At 43.3% G+C, this 13,855-nt stretch overlaps 1 protein-coding gene across 1 annotated transcript; it reads left to right on the top strand.

Moving 5' to 3' along the window:
• The first annotated feature begins 8,695 nt into the window (after window positions 1-8,695).
• Window positions 8,696-9,403, top strand: LOC136536774 (uncharacterized). The gene has a single exon (XM_066528958.1). It carries the CDS (start codon window positions 8,696-8,698, stop codon window positions 9,401-9,403), a length of 708 nt encoding a protein of 235 aa, XP_066385055.1.
• The last annotated feature ends 4,452 nt before the right edge of the window (window positions 9,404-13,855 follow it).

Here is a 13,855-nt window from a genome sequence, read left to right as displayed (position 1 = left end):
TTGTACCAACTCATCAAGGCGTGTAGTGAGCGTGGCAAGGCTGGTGGCGTGGGCAGCTTGTGCTTGCTGCATCTCCATGAGCGTAGCATTTGTGGCCATTTGAGCGTCCTAAAATTGACCCACTTGCTCGTTGGCAATCCTAATCTCCTTTGCCAAGCCCTCCACGTGCTCGTTCATCTTGTGATTGAAGTGGTGAATGATGCCTTTAGTGCGTGGGGACTGAGGTATGGCGTCCTAATCAGCTGGCTCCCCTGTCATTGTTAGTGGAAAAACAATGAACACGAAAACAAGTATGTGCCCTAAAGCCTATAGGATATGGTGCTGATCAAGGCACTCAAACTAAAGCTGTTATCAAACTCTTACTCGTTCTTACCAAGCTCGCAGGGGTGACTTGCAACCAGTGGTACAACCTTCCAAAGATTGAATGGAGCGATTGCCAGAGGACACAGAGCTTGATCACTGTAGAAAATTTGTGGAGTTCTGGGAAGGCTGCACTCAATTGCAAGGGTTAGCACAATCAAATAGTAATGCAAGGTTGAATAATAGTGCTAAACACGTCACTATGTTGCTGGAAACAAGTGGAAACGTGCAAAGGCAGCAAAGGTGGTGGCGCCTAAGGGGAGAGGCGCCCTGGTGTGTTCCTGTCCAGAGAGGAAGACCAGCACCCAAATTAGGGTGGCTCACAACAACTGGAATTCTTCTTTCCAAAACTTGACAATCTGAAATAAGGAAGAATATTGCACCAAATCCCAAAACAGGGAAAGGGGATGGCGCCCAACAGGGGAAAAGACCTGCCCCCCAATTGTAATTCTGTTGCCTTGTATGGTGCGGCTTTTCCTTTCCTTCTTTTTTGTTTTTTGTTTAATATATTGGCACCTTGCCTTTTTTGTTTTGAATAGATTGGCACCTTGCCTTTTTTTCTTTTCTGGATACTTTCCCTTTGGCGCACAACAAAACTTGCCGTAACTGAACCGAGGCAATCTTTCCAAAACATGGCAGGGGGGTGCAACAAGGAGGGGGAAAATGGTGAAAAGAGCGACATGGTGGTGGTGGACAGAAACGACGGTGAAAACAACGGCGATGAACACAAAGTGACCAGCAACTATTGACGCGAAAGCACACAAATTCAACAACGCAAATTACTGAATGAAATGTGCAAGGCTCAAAAGGTGCTAGGACAAAGGTCAAACCTGAATGTTGTTTTGGTTTTGTGGATGATAGGATGATGAACAAACTGCGAAGCTAAAGGATAAACTCGATAAAACTCACCGATCAACCTGAATTTTGATACCACTTGATAGAGCTGGAGTGCCCAATCCTTCGGTGAGTGGAGGATAACTATGATTTGGTGGGTGTCGACCCTCACGATCCGACTACGATGAACAAGTCCGTGGTGCCTTAGTAATCGCTGAACCAACTCCCGATGGTTATTGACCTTGCTGGTGCTAGATCAACCTGATCACGAAGATCAATTCCTGCTGGCAATCGAAGAACAAGCAAGAAATTGAGGCAAGCAACCCTGAACATTACTCGAAGGTGGGGTTCTGAATTACACGAAGACGAAGCTTCGGTAAGTAGCAATGGCTAACTTAAGCAAAACAAAACCCAAGCCAAAGAGGGGGCGTAGCCCCTGGCTAAATAGGGGGAGGAGGGAGGAAGGAGGATGCCCAGCCTGCCCACAAGGTAGGGAATAGGCGCCCAAACAGCCACACACCATCTCCTTGATCCCCTTTCCTAAATAGGGGGAGGAGGGAGGAAGGAGGACGCCCAGCCTACCCACAAGGCAGGGAATAGGTGCCCAAATAGCCACACACCATCTCCATGATCCCCTTTCCTGATTTAGGTGGTGCAGCACCTTCCTGGTTATTCCTTGACAAAACTAAAAACACATAGGTGGCGCAGCACCTAGACATTATTCTGGGCAGGTTCATCATGAGCATAGATGGCACATGCACTTAGGAAACTTCTGGTCCTTCATTCTTCAAAATCATCATGAAGTTTAATTCATGTGCACGAGCTTGAGTGAGTGGTCCTGGTGGCGCCTGTGCTGGTTTAGTTGGACTAGCCATTCCCGTGTCAGGGTTGATGTCCTCATCAGTAGTTAATAACTAAAAGTTGAGGAGGTTTTGAGAAAGAGTTTAATATAAGGTTTCATGATCTCAATACGGATCATGTCAGCCTTATATATGATTTTTATGAAGATTTAAATGTTGAATAAAAGAATCTTGTTAGAAAGCTTTTACGCAAAAGAACTTTGAGTCTTGCTAAAGCCCTACCTTGAATCCCCGAGCCTGCATTCTTGAGTATACTCCGTTTATATTTCGGTTAAGTCTTGTTGAGTACTTTTGTACTCAGGGTTCGTTAACCCTTGTTGCAGGTGAGCCTCATGGACAGGTCTATCTTGGACCGTGCTGCATGACTGTTGTTCAAGTCAAGGATGATAAGTGAATGTGTGACCCTTGGGGAGGGTACTTATATTGTGTGTTTGTATTATGTTACTAATGCCACTACACTACTATGGTTTGTAATAATTATTGAGCATAGTTTGTAAGGTTTGAAATATCTGGTTTGTAAACTAAGTTATCATAAGACTCCGCTATTTTACTCTGATGTAGATATTTGAATAAATGTTGTAATACTGCAATGACTCTGTAATGGGATCCTGCTCGGAAATCGTGGATGATTCGGGGTTCCCCGTGGACACCCGACAGTCTTCTTAAGTTATCGGGAACATATGCATAGTAGTCAGAGGTCATTGGACAGTGACAGGTGCATGTGGGCCCTATAATTTAGGAGGTTCTGCCACACTAGGGTGCCTACTAGAATCTATTACTCCTCACTTAGGCAAACTAGGACTTGACTACTAGTCCTACTCCTATGACAACACTAGTGAACTTCCCTATTTTTCTTCAAAAGAAACAAAACCTTTGGACTCCCTTTTAAATTTAGGGTATTCAGGGAAGAGAGGCTAGATCAGTCTAAGGAAAAGGGTTATAAGATCTTAGGGTTTCAACCTATAGCATAGAACAACATTTTAAAGTCAAAGACTCAAGTATACATCAACTAGGTTGATTGATTGCTTTATATGAGACTGTAGGTGTAAGTCAATCAATTGCTCTGATACCCACACCGTGCCTGTCGTGGCAGGGGTCATCACTACATTGCCACCGTGAGGCTCCTTGGAGCGCACGTAGCAACTCCTCTTTAGGATCTTTGCATTTAGTTACACACACATACTCGATACAAGGCACATCAAACAACTTAATTACATGCATGCTCCAATAATGTATAGCCAAAACATCATTGATGATAAAATAGGTTTCAAGACAAAAACTACTATTAACAAAACACATTCTACCTATCTATTGCCTTCAATCTAGGTTACATCTCATTTCATTCTTCTACTCATCGGGTCACTTGTAGCTTATTTTGGAGGACTTTGAAGGTCTACTAACTATGGCAATCATCAGAGCTAGTCTTAGAGGAAAACCTTAACAACCTGCAAAACAACTTAACGGCAACACAATGAGTAGATTTCGTACTCGCATGACTTAATTCCAACATATAGATATTTAGTGGATGCAGAGGGTATTTATTAGGCATTTGTGCATTTTGCAGAAAGCAATGGCGTTTATTAAGAGTATGTCATGCTATGCTTCAACACTTAAGATAAGAGTAGTTATATACCATATTTAAGTCACGATGCTCATATTCCATCGATTACGCTACCATGGGTATAAAAAGCAGGAACAACTGAATGGTTCCATCCTAAAGGACTTCAGGCTTTCAAACTCTATGCAGAGGGTACAACTGTACCCACACGGAGAACAGGACTAACCACCCTACCCTATGCACCAAAGGTAGGGGTTTCCTCATGTCTCCAACCTTTCCCTAACCCAGCCTAAGTATCCAATGAAAGGTTCAACTGGTTGCCTAGTTAATGTCTCAAACATTCCCGACCAGTGCCAACCCCTTACCAATTTCATGGATAAACTGGTCATGATTAGTTATTTGGCTTGTCACCCCCATTTGTGACATGTAGTCTATATGGGTGGTTACTCAAACTTACGTATCCCAATAAATGGTCCTTAGATGCTCCACAAGCTACATCGCTTGAGATCCCATACTCACAACAACCTACCCCTTGCATGAGCAAAGTTACCAAGGTGATGCCCAAGTTCATGACCCTTAGTATTATTAGTCCTTAGCCAACTTAGTAAAGTAAGTCAAGTTGTATCCCCAGTAGTTTTATTGATTAAGTATCCAGGTGTAGTATCATACACGTGCGAGAATGAGTTCCCTTCTCATGCTCGACTTCTACCATTACTAAGCAATTAAGCATTTCCATTCCCATTGTTTAGATGAGAGGCTTCTAATGGATTAATGAATAGTTCTAACTTAGTGAAACAGTATTAAGTTGATTAACCAAACTACATGAGGTGCATGACTCATAATAGAACTTGATAAGTATCTAAAGTAGGGTTTATAGTAGTGGGGTGCCTACCTGATTCGTTGCCGTCCTAACTCTTGTAGCTGACGATGATGACTTGTACAATTACATGATCCTTACTCGATACGTTTCTGAAATGATAAGAGAGACGCGATTGAGGAGATACATCGACGATCGAGATAACAAGAAAGGATATGGGTGTATGGTTAATACTAGGAGCTTAGGAAGAGATATCTAAACTGTGGCTCGACTATTGCACTATTGGGTAAAGGGTATAAACTAGTGCGGGTGGTCTCTTGGGTAAACTTGCTAAACAAGCTCGCACTCTCAGTGTACTATCAGGCACTCCATCCTACTGATGGACACTCCGCTATGTTGGTTACCGAGGTGGGTTGACTCTGGCTAGTCCTGCTTAGGTTGGTGGATGCACTGTGGAGATCATGGACACTATGGTAGGAACTAGGGAGGTCTTGGTTTGCTGGGTGGCTGTCTTCTATAATTCATCAGGGTGCTTCTGCCGTGAGTGACAAACGCTCCGGTGTGAACTAGTTCCTCTTGGGTGGCTAGCTGTAAGGCGCTATAATTCCATGAACACTCCACGGGATACCGTAGACACTCCGAGGGTCTACGCTGACTAAAGGTAAGGCTTCCTAGTGGCTCCTCGTTGGTTTGACGGACACTATGTCGTATTGATGGACACTCCATCACATTGGGCGACAGGACCTATGCTTTTGGAAAATCCTAGGTTCAAGCTTAGATTTGTGGAGTTGTGCATCTTGCATGTGCCAAACATTCCTAAGGTAGCTCAGGTGGCTTACTTGGCTCAAGATAGCTAGGGTTTGAGCTAGTCATACTAAGTGTGGCTTAGGCTTTAGTATTCAAACCAAAACTCATGAGAAAGAGATAAACCTTCAGATTGAGCTAGAGATCCTTGGCTCTAAGATTGAGAGCTTTCATAGCAAAAGATTGAAGATCCAACTCTTCTTCTATTCATGATCCTTCTTTTCCCAACATGCAAGCCTTCCATCCTTCACCTTCTCCTTGCAATAGTCTTAACAAATACCTTAAGATGGATCCATGGGATGGCAAGATGGTGGAGGTGATTGAGGGTCACTTGGACTTACTCAACACATGATTGAACCACATCTAGCAAGGGATCTCCAAGCTTCCACCAAAATCCACAAATTAGACACTTGGGGAAAATCCACAAATCAGGAACCAACCTCTCGAGCTCATCATGAATGGGTTGAAGATGTTGATGAGATCCACAGGGGTTGCTAATGCTTCTCCTCTTCTCCTTCCTTTCCTTCTCCATTCCCTCCTCCATTCCTTTCTCTCTCTAGTTCTAGGGTTCTTCCTTGTTCATGAGAGTTAGAGCGAGAGGGAGAGGGATGCAAATGAATGGATGGGGGAGAGAGTGGGTGAAAGGGTGTGTTTTCTGCTGAAGGCTTGTGCCAACTTGTGGTGACATGTGGGTCCACTTCCACAATTGGAAAAAGCCCAATTCCACTTAATCCTGTTCTGGTCCAATTCTTGTCGGATGGTCCAGTAACCTAGGCGGATGGTCTAGTGGTCTCTGTCTTTGCTGAATTGATGGAGTTGCCAGTTGGTTGGTTATTGGTGACCAATACATTGCTCTTGAGTAGTTCCTCAGGACTGAGTGATGTGTCGATGGTGCCAATAGAATGAACTCTAATCTAACTAGAGATTATCTTCCTCCATGCCGGGTGGGTTAGCAGATTCTCGGTGCTTCACCTTATGTACATAACGTGGGTTCCCACAGAAACTCTCAATAGTTGACTTCTTCCAAAAACGACTGCCTAGGTTGTAATGGAATTCGGGTCGTTACAAAATCTGTATATTCACCGTAATGTGAAGTGTACACACTTAGTCCTCTGAGCCTGCTAGAAGATGAAGTATAAATCTTGTAGCAGGGTCAAAGAAAAACCTTGAAAATGGTGCCACTGGTCAGGAGAAAAATTCATCATGTAACAGATAGCCTGCGCGGGCAATCAAATACTTTTGGACTAATCAGCGAAGCCAACCGAAAAAAGTGGACCACCCGTTGTTATCTTCCTGTCAAAGGAAAATGCGGCAGCCCGTTAGGCGGCCCATTTAATGGAAACCGTGGAGAAGTCGAGGCGACACGTAGTAAATGCGGGTGAACGCGTGCGTGTGGCGCAACAGGATGTGGGAGCGAGTGCGCATGGCGAGGTTGTAACACCCTAAATCTTTGTAAGTTTTGCATTAGGATTTAAACACCCTAATAACCCCTGAAATTCCAATTTCCACTCATGCAAGATTTAAGGAAGTTTAATCTCCTAAAGTGCTCACATTAAATATATAAGAAACTGCCATATTTATTCTCTCTCTCTCTCTCTCTCTCTCTCTTCTTCTTCTCCCCTGAGCCAATCCTGGAATTTAGAGGGACAATTGAGTGCCAATCTCTTCCACCGTCTACACCTTGTCCCTGCAAACCATGGAAGGCTAATCATGAGGACTACGAGATTTGTGGCAAGGCTGCAACCAGGCCGCAGGGGAGATCACAAGATTGACAAGTTTAACGTCTCCAATTCAGATCATCGTGCAACAGGACTGCTCCGTACCTGTCAGGCAAGTTACCACACAGAAATCGTCTACTGTCTTCAGTAATTAGATTGGATCAAGATAGTATTACTTGATAGATAACCTTGGCTGCCATGCGTCACTTGGAATCAGGAATATATAAATATTTTGGTGAGTGTTTCTTGTTAACAATGGGTAGTGACGTACTTAGACTCTAATGGAAGATCAGGTTGTTGGTTTATATCAGATAAATGCGATGCTCTGTGTTTTAAAAATCTTGATCTGTGTGCATAGTTCTGATGGCTAGAAATCAACGTAGGTGTAATTACCTGGAAAATCCAATAACTGACATGGTCACCAGGAATACCGAGAAAGCTTGAAGCAGAATTCTGGACAATAAAATTTATAAATCTGTACCTTCTAGCATGTCATCTTATAGCTGAACCATATTTCTAATTCTCAGATCCTACAGAAGAGTATAGATCCTTCAACAACTATTATCTTGACCTCTGAACTCGAGGTTTCAAATGAACCTCTGTTTTATCAATTAGACAGTATGAGTTTCCTTTATATATGTCTCATGTATATCTTCGCATATATGGGTATAACACCTCACAACCAGCAACGTACGGGGGCCGTACATTCTCGTTGTTGGAACAAATTAACACCCAAACACAGGAATACGGTCGAGGTGGGTGCCGGACCATTCTCGTATCTCCTGGTATGCGGCTTATTCCTACAGGTTCAGGACTTGCTCCATGATCCTGTTAGCGATTATTTCTTTTGCATCCCAAGCGTCGGATCGTAGCCACAATTGACCGTGGCTGCTTGGAACCCTTGATAACCTATTCTTGTACCTTTGTTACAATATATCGTTTCTCTGTGTTGTTGGTATACTTATTCCGTCTCACACTTGTTTTTTCTGTTCCAGGTAATAAGATTGTGCAGTCGAAGCATGTGCATGGATCATGGGTGGCACACATTTTACCAGCACTGTGTTTTGTCATTTGAGTTGGAGTCAGCTATTTCTTTCCTTTAAAGTGGACCGGTCCAGTGTGTTAAATATTTTATTTCTTCTTGCTTCCGCTTATGACTGTTTTTTGCGACCTTTGAAGATTATAATATGAAGAAACACTTGGACTTTCTTATTTGTTGTCGTTTAATTATTTGCAATGACGTTCCACGTGGTAGCGCATCTGTTACATGCGGGTTACTATAGTTAGTACCAAAGCCTATACATATTGTTTTTTAGAAAAAGTACTTCCTTTTGCACGTACACAGGACTATGGGTGCATTCATGATCATGCTCTTGCTACTGTACTGTCGTATTACCATGTTCTAATCTAGAAGTTGTACTTGTGCCTATACTGATATCCTAACTTTCTAAAACCAACATTTCGAATCATTTCAATTCCTTTTTCTTTTATATCCGGCACCTATATCTTTTCTTGTAGATGTGATGCCATCTTCTTCCTAAACCAATTCCATAGAGCTTATATTATCTTACATGCCATTTTAGTATGCCTCCTCGTAAACGAGCTAGTGCTCGTGTCCAGGAGAGGGCAAATTGCCAGAGGAATTCAAATGGTGACCCTAAGAGTAGCCTGTAGGGTGCAGCCCGTGGACGTGGTAACCGGAACGCTAGGAATAGAATTCCTTCCACAACAGCCACCGAGACCAATGCACCCTCAACTGAACCCTCAGCACCCTCAAGTACAGAACCTACTGTCTTTACTTCAAGCAACACTTCCGGTGCTTGTTTCTGGTCAAGCGGCAGGTGCTGCTGCTGGTACCACAGCAACAACAAATTCTTCAGACCAAGCAGGGGGGCCATCCATGCAAGGAATGGCAGCACCTCCTCGTATGAGCATAAGAGAATGGCAGCGGCTCAATTTGAAGACTTTTAGTGGATCAGGAGGGGCAGTTGAAGCTGATGATTGGCTTCGCTACATAAATAAGAAATTTGAGACCATGGATTTGACTTCACAGGAGAAGGTCGTGTATGCCTCTCAACAACTCATGGGAGAGCCAGACCTGTGGTGGAGTGAGGTCCGTCGATCCCGTGGTCCTCTTGCTGGTGCACCTACATGGGAGGAATTTACATCTGCCTTTGCAACAGAATATTACCCTTTCTCTTTGAGGCGGTCTAAAGAGTTTGAGCTGCAAGCCCTTCATCAGAAGGAGGACCAGTTAGTGGAGCAATATGAGAAGGCTTTCCGTGAGATATGTCGTTTCCTCCCAGATGTAAATCATGATGAGCAAATGAAGGCTTGCCGCTTTGTTGGAGGATTAAGAGAAGAAATACGCCATGTCCTTGCTGCACTTGACATTCATAGCTACAGGGAGGCTATGGATAGAGCTAAGCAAATGGAGGTTCAGTTAAGATAGACTGCTACTCAGAAGTCAGATGGACATGGGAAAAACAGGTTTGTTCTTTTTACCATTGAATTTCCATCACAATTCTTGATACGTTTCCATCCTTTGCTTGTTCTTTCCTCATTAAATCTTTCTTTCCAAGGTCTTTCCCCTCTGAGGATAAACTTGAATCATGTATGAATCCCAAAAAGTCTCGGTTTCAAGGAAAGGCCAAGTCATCTTTCAACTCTGCTCACCATGCAAACCAGGGAAACCATACTTCCTCTCAAGCATCCTCCAAAAGAAAGCTTGTGTGCTATAGATGTGGTGAAGAGCATAAGGGAAACGAAAGTGGTTTTTCTGGAATATGTGACAATTGTGGTGCAAAGGGACATAAATCTATTGTTTGCCGGAAGAATCCCAAGTCCTAAACAAATATAAAAGCTCTGGGACAGCAAATTAGCTTACTTATTCAACTACTTCTACCAGCCAAGATAGAGGTAAATTTTTTTGAAGAAAACACACACTCATATATATTATCTGTAAGTAGTTTTTTCTCTTATCTCTATAATTCCAACCATGTTAGCTACACCATGATCTCAGCAAGTGCAAGTCATTCAGAGGGCTCTGACCTTCGCTTGTACTCCTTACCTACCCAAGAGACCATTCACCGTCCTGATGTGGTAATGGGTACGATATGTCCTTATGATTCCGTCCCAATCAAATGTTATCCTTTTCTGCTATCTTTTATACGCTAGATATATACCGTGTAAGTATGGTTACATTGAACTTATGACCAGCCCTTGTTTTGTTTGACTCAGGTGCAAGCTTCTCATTTATATCATCTCACTTTGTTCAACAACATAAGATTTCTGTTAGCACCCTGCGCTACCCAGTCTTTGTCACAACAGCCAATGGGCCGCTTTCTAGTACATATGCTTGTTTGGACAATAAGCTTGAGATTGAGGGATATACTTTCACCATCAACCTTGTGATGACATCATTTCAGCCTTTTGATCTCATTATTGGCATGGATTGGCTTTCCTACCATAAGGCTGTCATCCATTGCTTTGAACGCATGGTTGTTTTCCCTCCCGTTGAAGAAAGAGAACAAATCATATTTCATGGTAATTATTGTCCTCTCAACCTCTGTTTCTTATCATCCTATTTTCCTCAACGTTGGCTGTTGAAGACGGGATCTCTTTATGCTATGATGGAGAAAGTGGACAGCAGAGACGCATTAGAGGATATGTCAATTGCTAAGGAGTTCATGGATGTATTTCCTTCTGAACTTCCTGGTGAACCTCCCATTCGAGATGTTGAATGTTCAATTGATATTATTCCTGGGACATCACCTATTGCCAAGAACTAATATCGGTTATCTCGCATGGAATTAGAAGAGCTAAAAAGGCAATTGGATGAGCTTCAGAAAATTCGTCGTAGTACTTCTGAATGGGCTTCTCTGATCCTATTTGTTGATAAGAAAGACAAGAGTATGCGCATGTGTACTGACTATAGAGCTCTAAATGCAGTTACTATCAAAAATCACTTTCCTTTGCCTCGCATTGATGACCTCTTTGATCAGTTAAAGTGTGCCAAGTTCTTTTCCAAAATAGATCTGCAATCAAGTTATCATCAAGTTAGAATCAAGGCGTCTGATATACCAAAAACTGCATTCCGCACTCGCTATGGGCTGTTTGAGTTTTTGGTAATTCCTTTTGGCCTTACAAATGCCCTTGCGGTGTTTATGGATTTAATGCACCGAGTATTCCATGAATATGTGGACAAGTTTGTCATTGTCTTCATAGATGACATCTTGATCTATTCTTGTAATGGCAGAGGAACATGAGCAACATCTTCGCATCGTCCTCGGTCTTTTGCGTGAGCATAAACTTTATGCAAAGCTCAAAAAGTGTGTGTTGACGGTAATTTCACCATGTTTTTACACAACCAAAACCATCAACAAAACACTATTTCTGGGAGCTAACAAGCAAAAACATAGTGACTTAGGTGCAAATAACTTGGTTCCACATGCACATGTCATTATTTGCTTGTAGGTACACAATGCATGAGAATTGGGCAGCTGAAGGCTCCACCTAGAGGTAGGCCGACCTCTAATTGGGCCCACCAAGCCATCCACACATGCCATCATGATGAACAATGCTTCTAGAAGCCACCTGCAGAAGATGGGCTGATTTGGCCCCATATGGAGGTAGGGCGACCTGCCCAAGGAGCCTATCAGCCACTACAAGCTTCCATGATCCATGTCAAGGTCCCCAAAGTCAATCTCCATCCTTGGATAACAAGTGTGCTTTATCTCAACGGCTAGAGATGAGAGCACATGGATCCAAGGGCCCACATGAGAAGCAACCCTACGTGACAAGTGCAGAACAAGCATCATACACACCCTATGACACGCGAGACATGCTTCTAGAAGAAAGAGGGGGGGCCCACTGGTCATTGAGAGGTTGGGCGACCTCACTACGGAGCCAACCGACCTAAAATTGCACCCACCGCCTCTGTGCATGCCTCCATGCTTCCTCCTTGATCTGAACCATTGATCAAAGGTCGGTTCAAGGTTGGTTGGATCCAAGGGCACGGAGGAGATGTGACCTTGATCACTGACGTGGCACTACCCCTCACTCTAGCTATAAATACCCCCTAGGCCTTCACCCTCATTCATGACACATTAGAGTAAACCAATCTCTAGTAGCTTTTAGCGAAGCTCTGCTATAGTGCTATGAGGTCAGGGAGAGAGTGAGGGGAGTGTGGAGAAGAGTCAGGCCTATCTGGTGTCTTCTCCAAGCTGTACCTCGGCGGATGCGCTCTTCATGTAAGTCACTCATCTGGGATCTTTATAGTATTTGGTATTCTATCTCTGCTAGTAGTTATATAAGCCTTCTTACCTGTACACTGCTTTACTTCAGTAGAGTGCTCTAATCTTTCTAAGGGAACTTAATTGTGCAAGGTTAGAGTAGTAAGTATAGTGTAGACGTGGTGTCTAGACTATATCTTGCTTGTGTAGACCGCTTGTCATACGGATTGTTTGTGGTAGCTAGTAGGTGGTGACAGCCATGTCTAGCCTTTGCATTCCACCATATGTTGTAGGCAAGTTCTTAAAAGGTAGGGCCCTAGTAACAAGGTAGCCACTTTGGATAGGGTTTCATCCCCTATTGTCTCGCCTATCGCCTCCTGTAAGTAACGTGGGTGATCTGCCCTTTATAACTACTATCTTTACCAACTATCATTGCTATCTAGATCTTCTCTACCCAAGTTCCATAGGCTCTTTTGTATCATCATAGGACGGTCTTGATCCTTAGTTAGTTCACTTCATGTTCCCCATGGAAATACGATACCTAGAATACTCCCGGTGAAGGCTACATTGACTGTCGTATGCTTGCGGTTTGCCCGTTTACCACTTTAGGTGTCAACAAGCTTTCCGGCGCCATTGCCAGGGAACGGTCGCTGTCTTAACTTAGAATCAAGTCATCTGAGTTATCCTTCTTTTATCTTTCTTTTCTTTTTATCCTTTCCACACCATGAACCAAACATCCATCTCTCATCTTGCCGCTCTAAAGGGCGCTTGTTTGGAGCCACCATCATCATCACAACCCATTCTTTCACCTAGCTATGAGTTTTGCCCTAGTTTCATGGCTAAGGTCCAGGAACAATCTTTTACTGGGGAAGAAGATGAAAACCCTTATACTCACTTGCGTGATTTTGAGCAATTGTGTTCATGCCTTCACATTCAAGGCATGACACGAGATACCTTGAAATGGAAGCTATTCCCATTCTCCTTGATGGGAGCAGCTACACATTGGTATGCTCAATATGTAGAGAGTGTACATGGAGAGTGGGAAAGCCTTCAATCCAAATTATGCTTAGCTTCCTTCCCTATCTCTCATGTCGTTCATCTTCGGGTAGAGATCCTAACCTTTAAGCAAAAGGAGAAGGAGCCTCTAGGTGCAGCATGGGCCTGTTTCACCGATCTAGCATCCTCTAGGCCTAATCTTGATATAACTGAGCCAACATTGTTGCAACACTTTTTCCATGGTCTAGCCAAAGATCCCGCATGATTCCTCAATTTAGCCTCTAGAGGAGCATTTCTTCGTTCTATCATTGGTGAAGGGAAGAAAGTGCTTGCCAAAATTCTTGAGAACGCTCCACACACTAATGTCTATGATGAACCTCCCGAGGAACGAAAGGAATCCATCCCCAAGCAAAGAGAGAGCTCAATGGCCGAATTACCACCAATCCCATCCAAAGATTCTGCCATCGATCCTATACCGCAAATACCACAAATATCGAAGAAGGAAGAAAGTCATCGTCTAAACCTTTCCTTTGATTACGAGGCTAATGTCTTGTCTGATCTCGCTGGTTTTGGGAATATCTTAAATTATCCTATCCAAAAGAGACCTTCGAAGAAACATCTTTCAAATCCTCCCAAGAAAGGATCTGTTCAAAAATCTCCCAAATTAGCATTTT

Source organism: Miscanthus floridulus, chromosome 2, assembly GCF_019320115.1.
Source record: "Miscanthus floridulus cultivar M001 chromosome 2, ASM1932011v1, whole genome shotgun sequence".
NCBI lineage: Eukaryota > Viridiplantae > Streptophyta > Magnoliopsida > Poales > Poaceae > Miscanthus > Miscanthus floridulus.
The sequence above is the reverse complement of the archived record's forward strand: the minus strand, read 5'-3'. Positions and strand labels throughout refer to the sequence as shown.

Coding starts and splice junctions, on each gene's coding strand:
- LOC136536774 (XM_066528958.1), top strand. CDS start 8,696: ATGCACCCTCAACTGAACCCTCAGCACCCTCAAGTACAGAACCTACTG.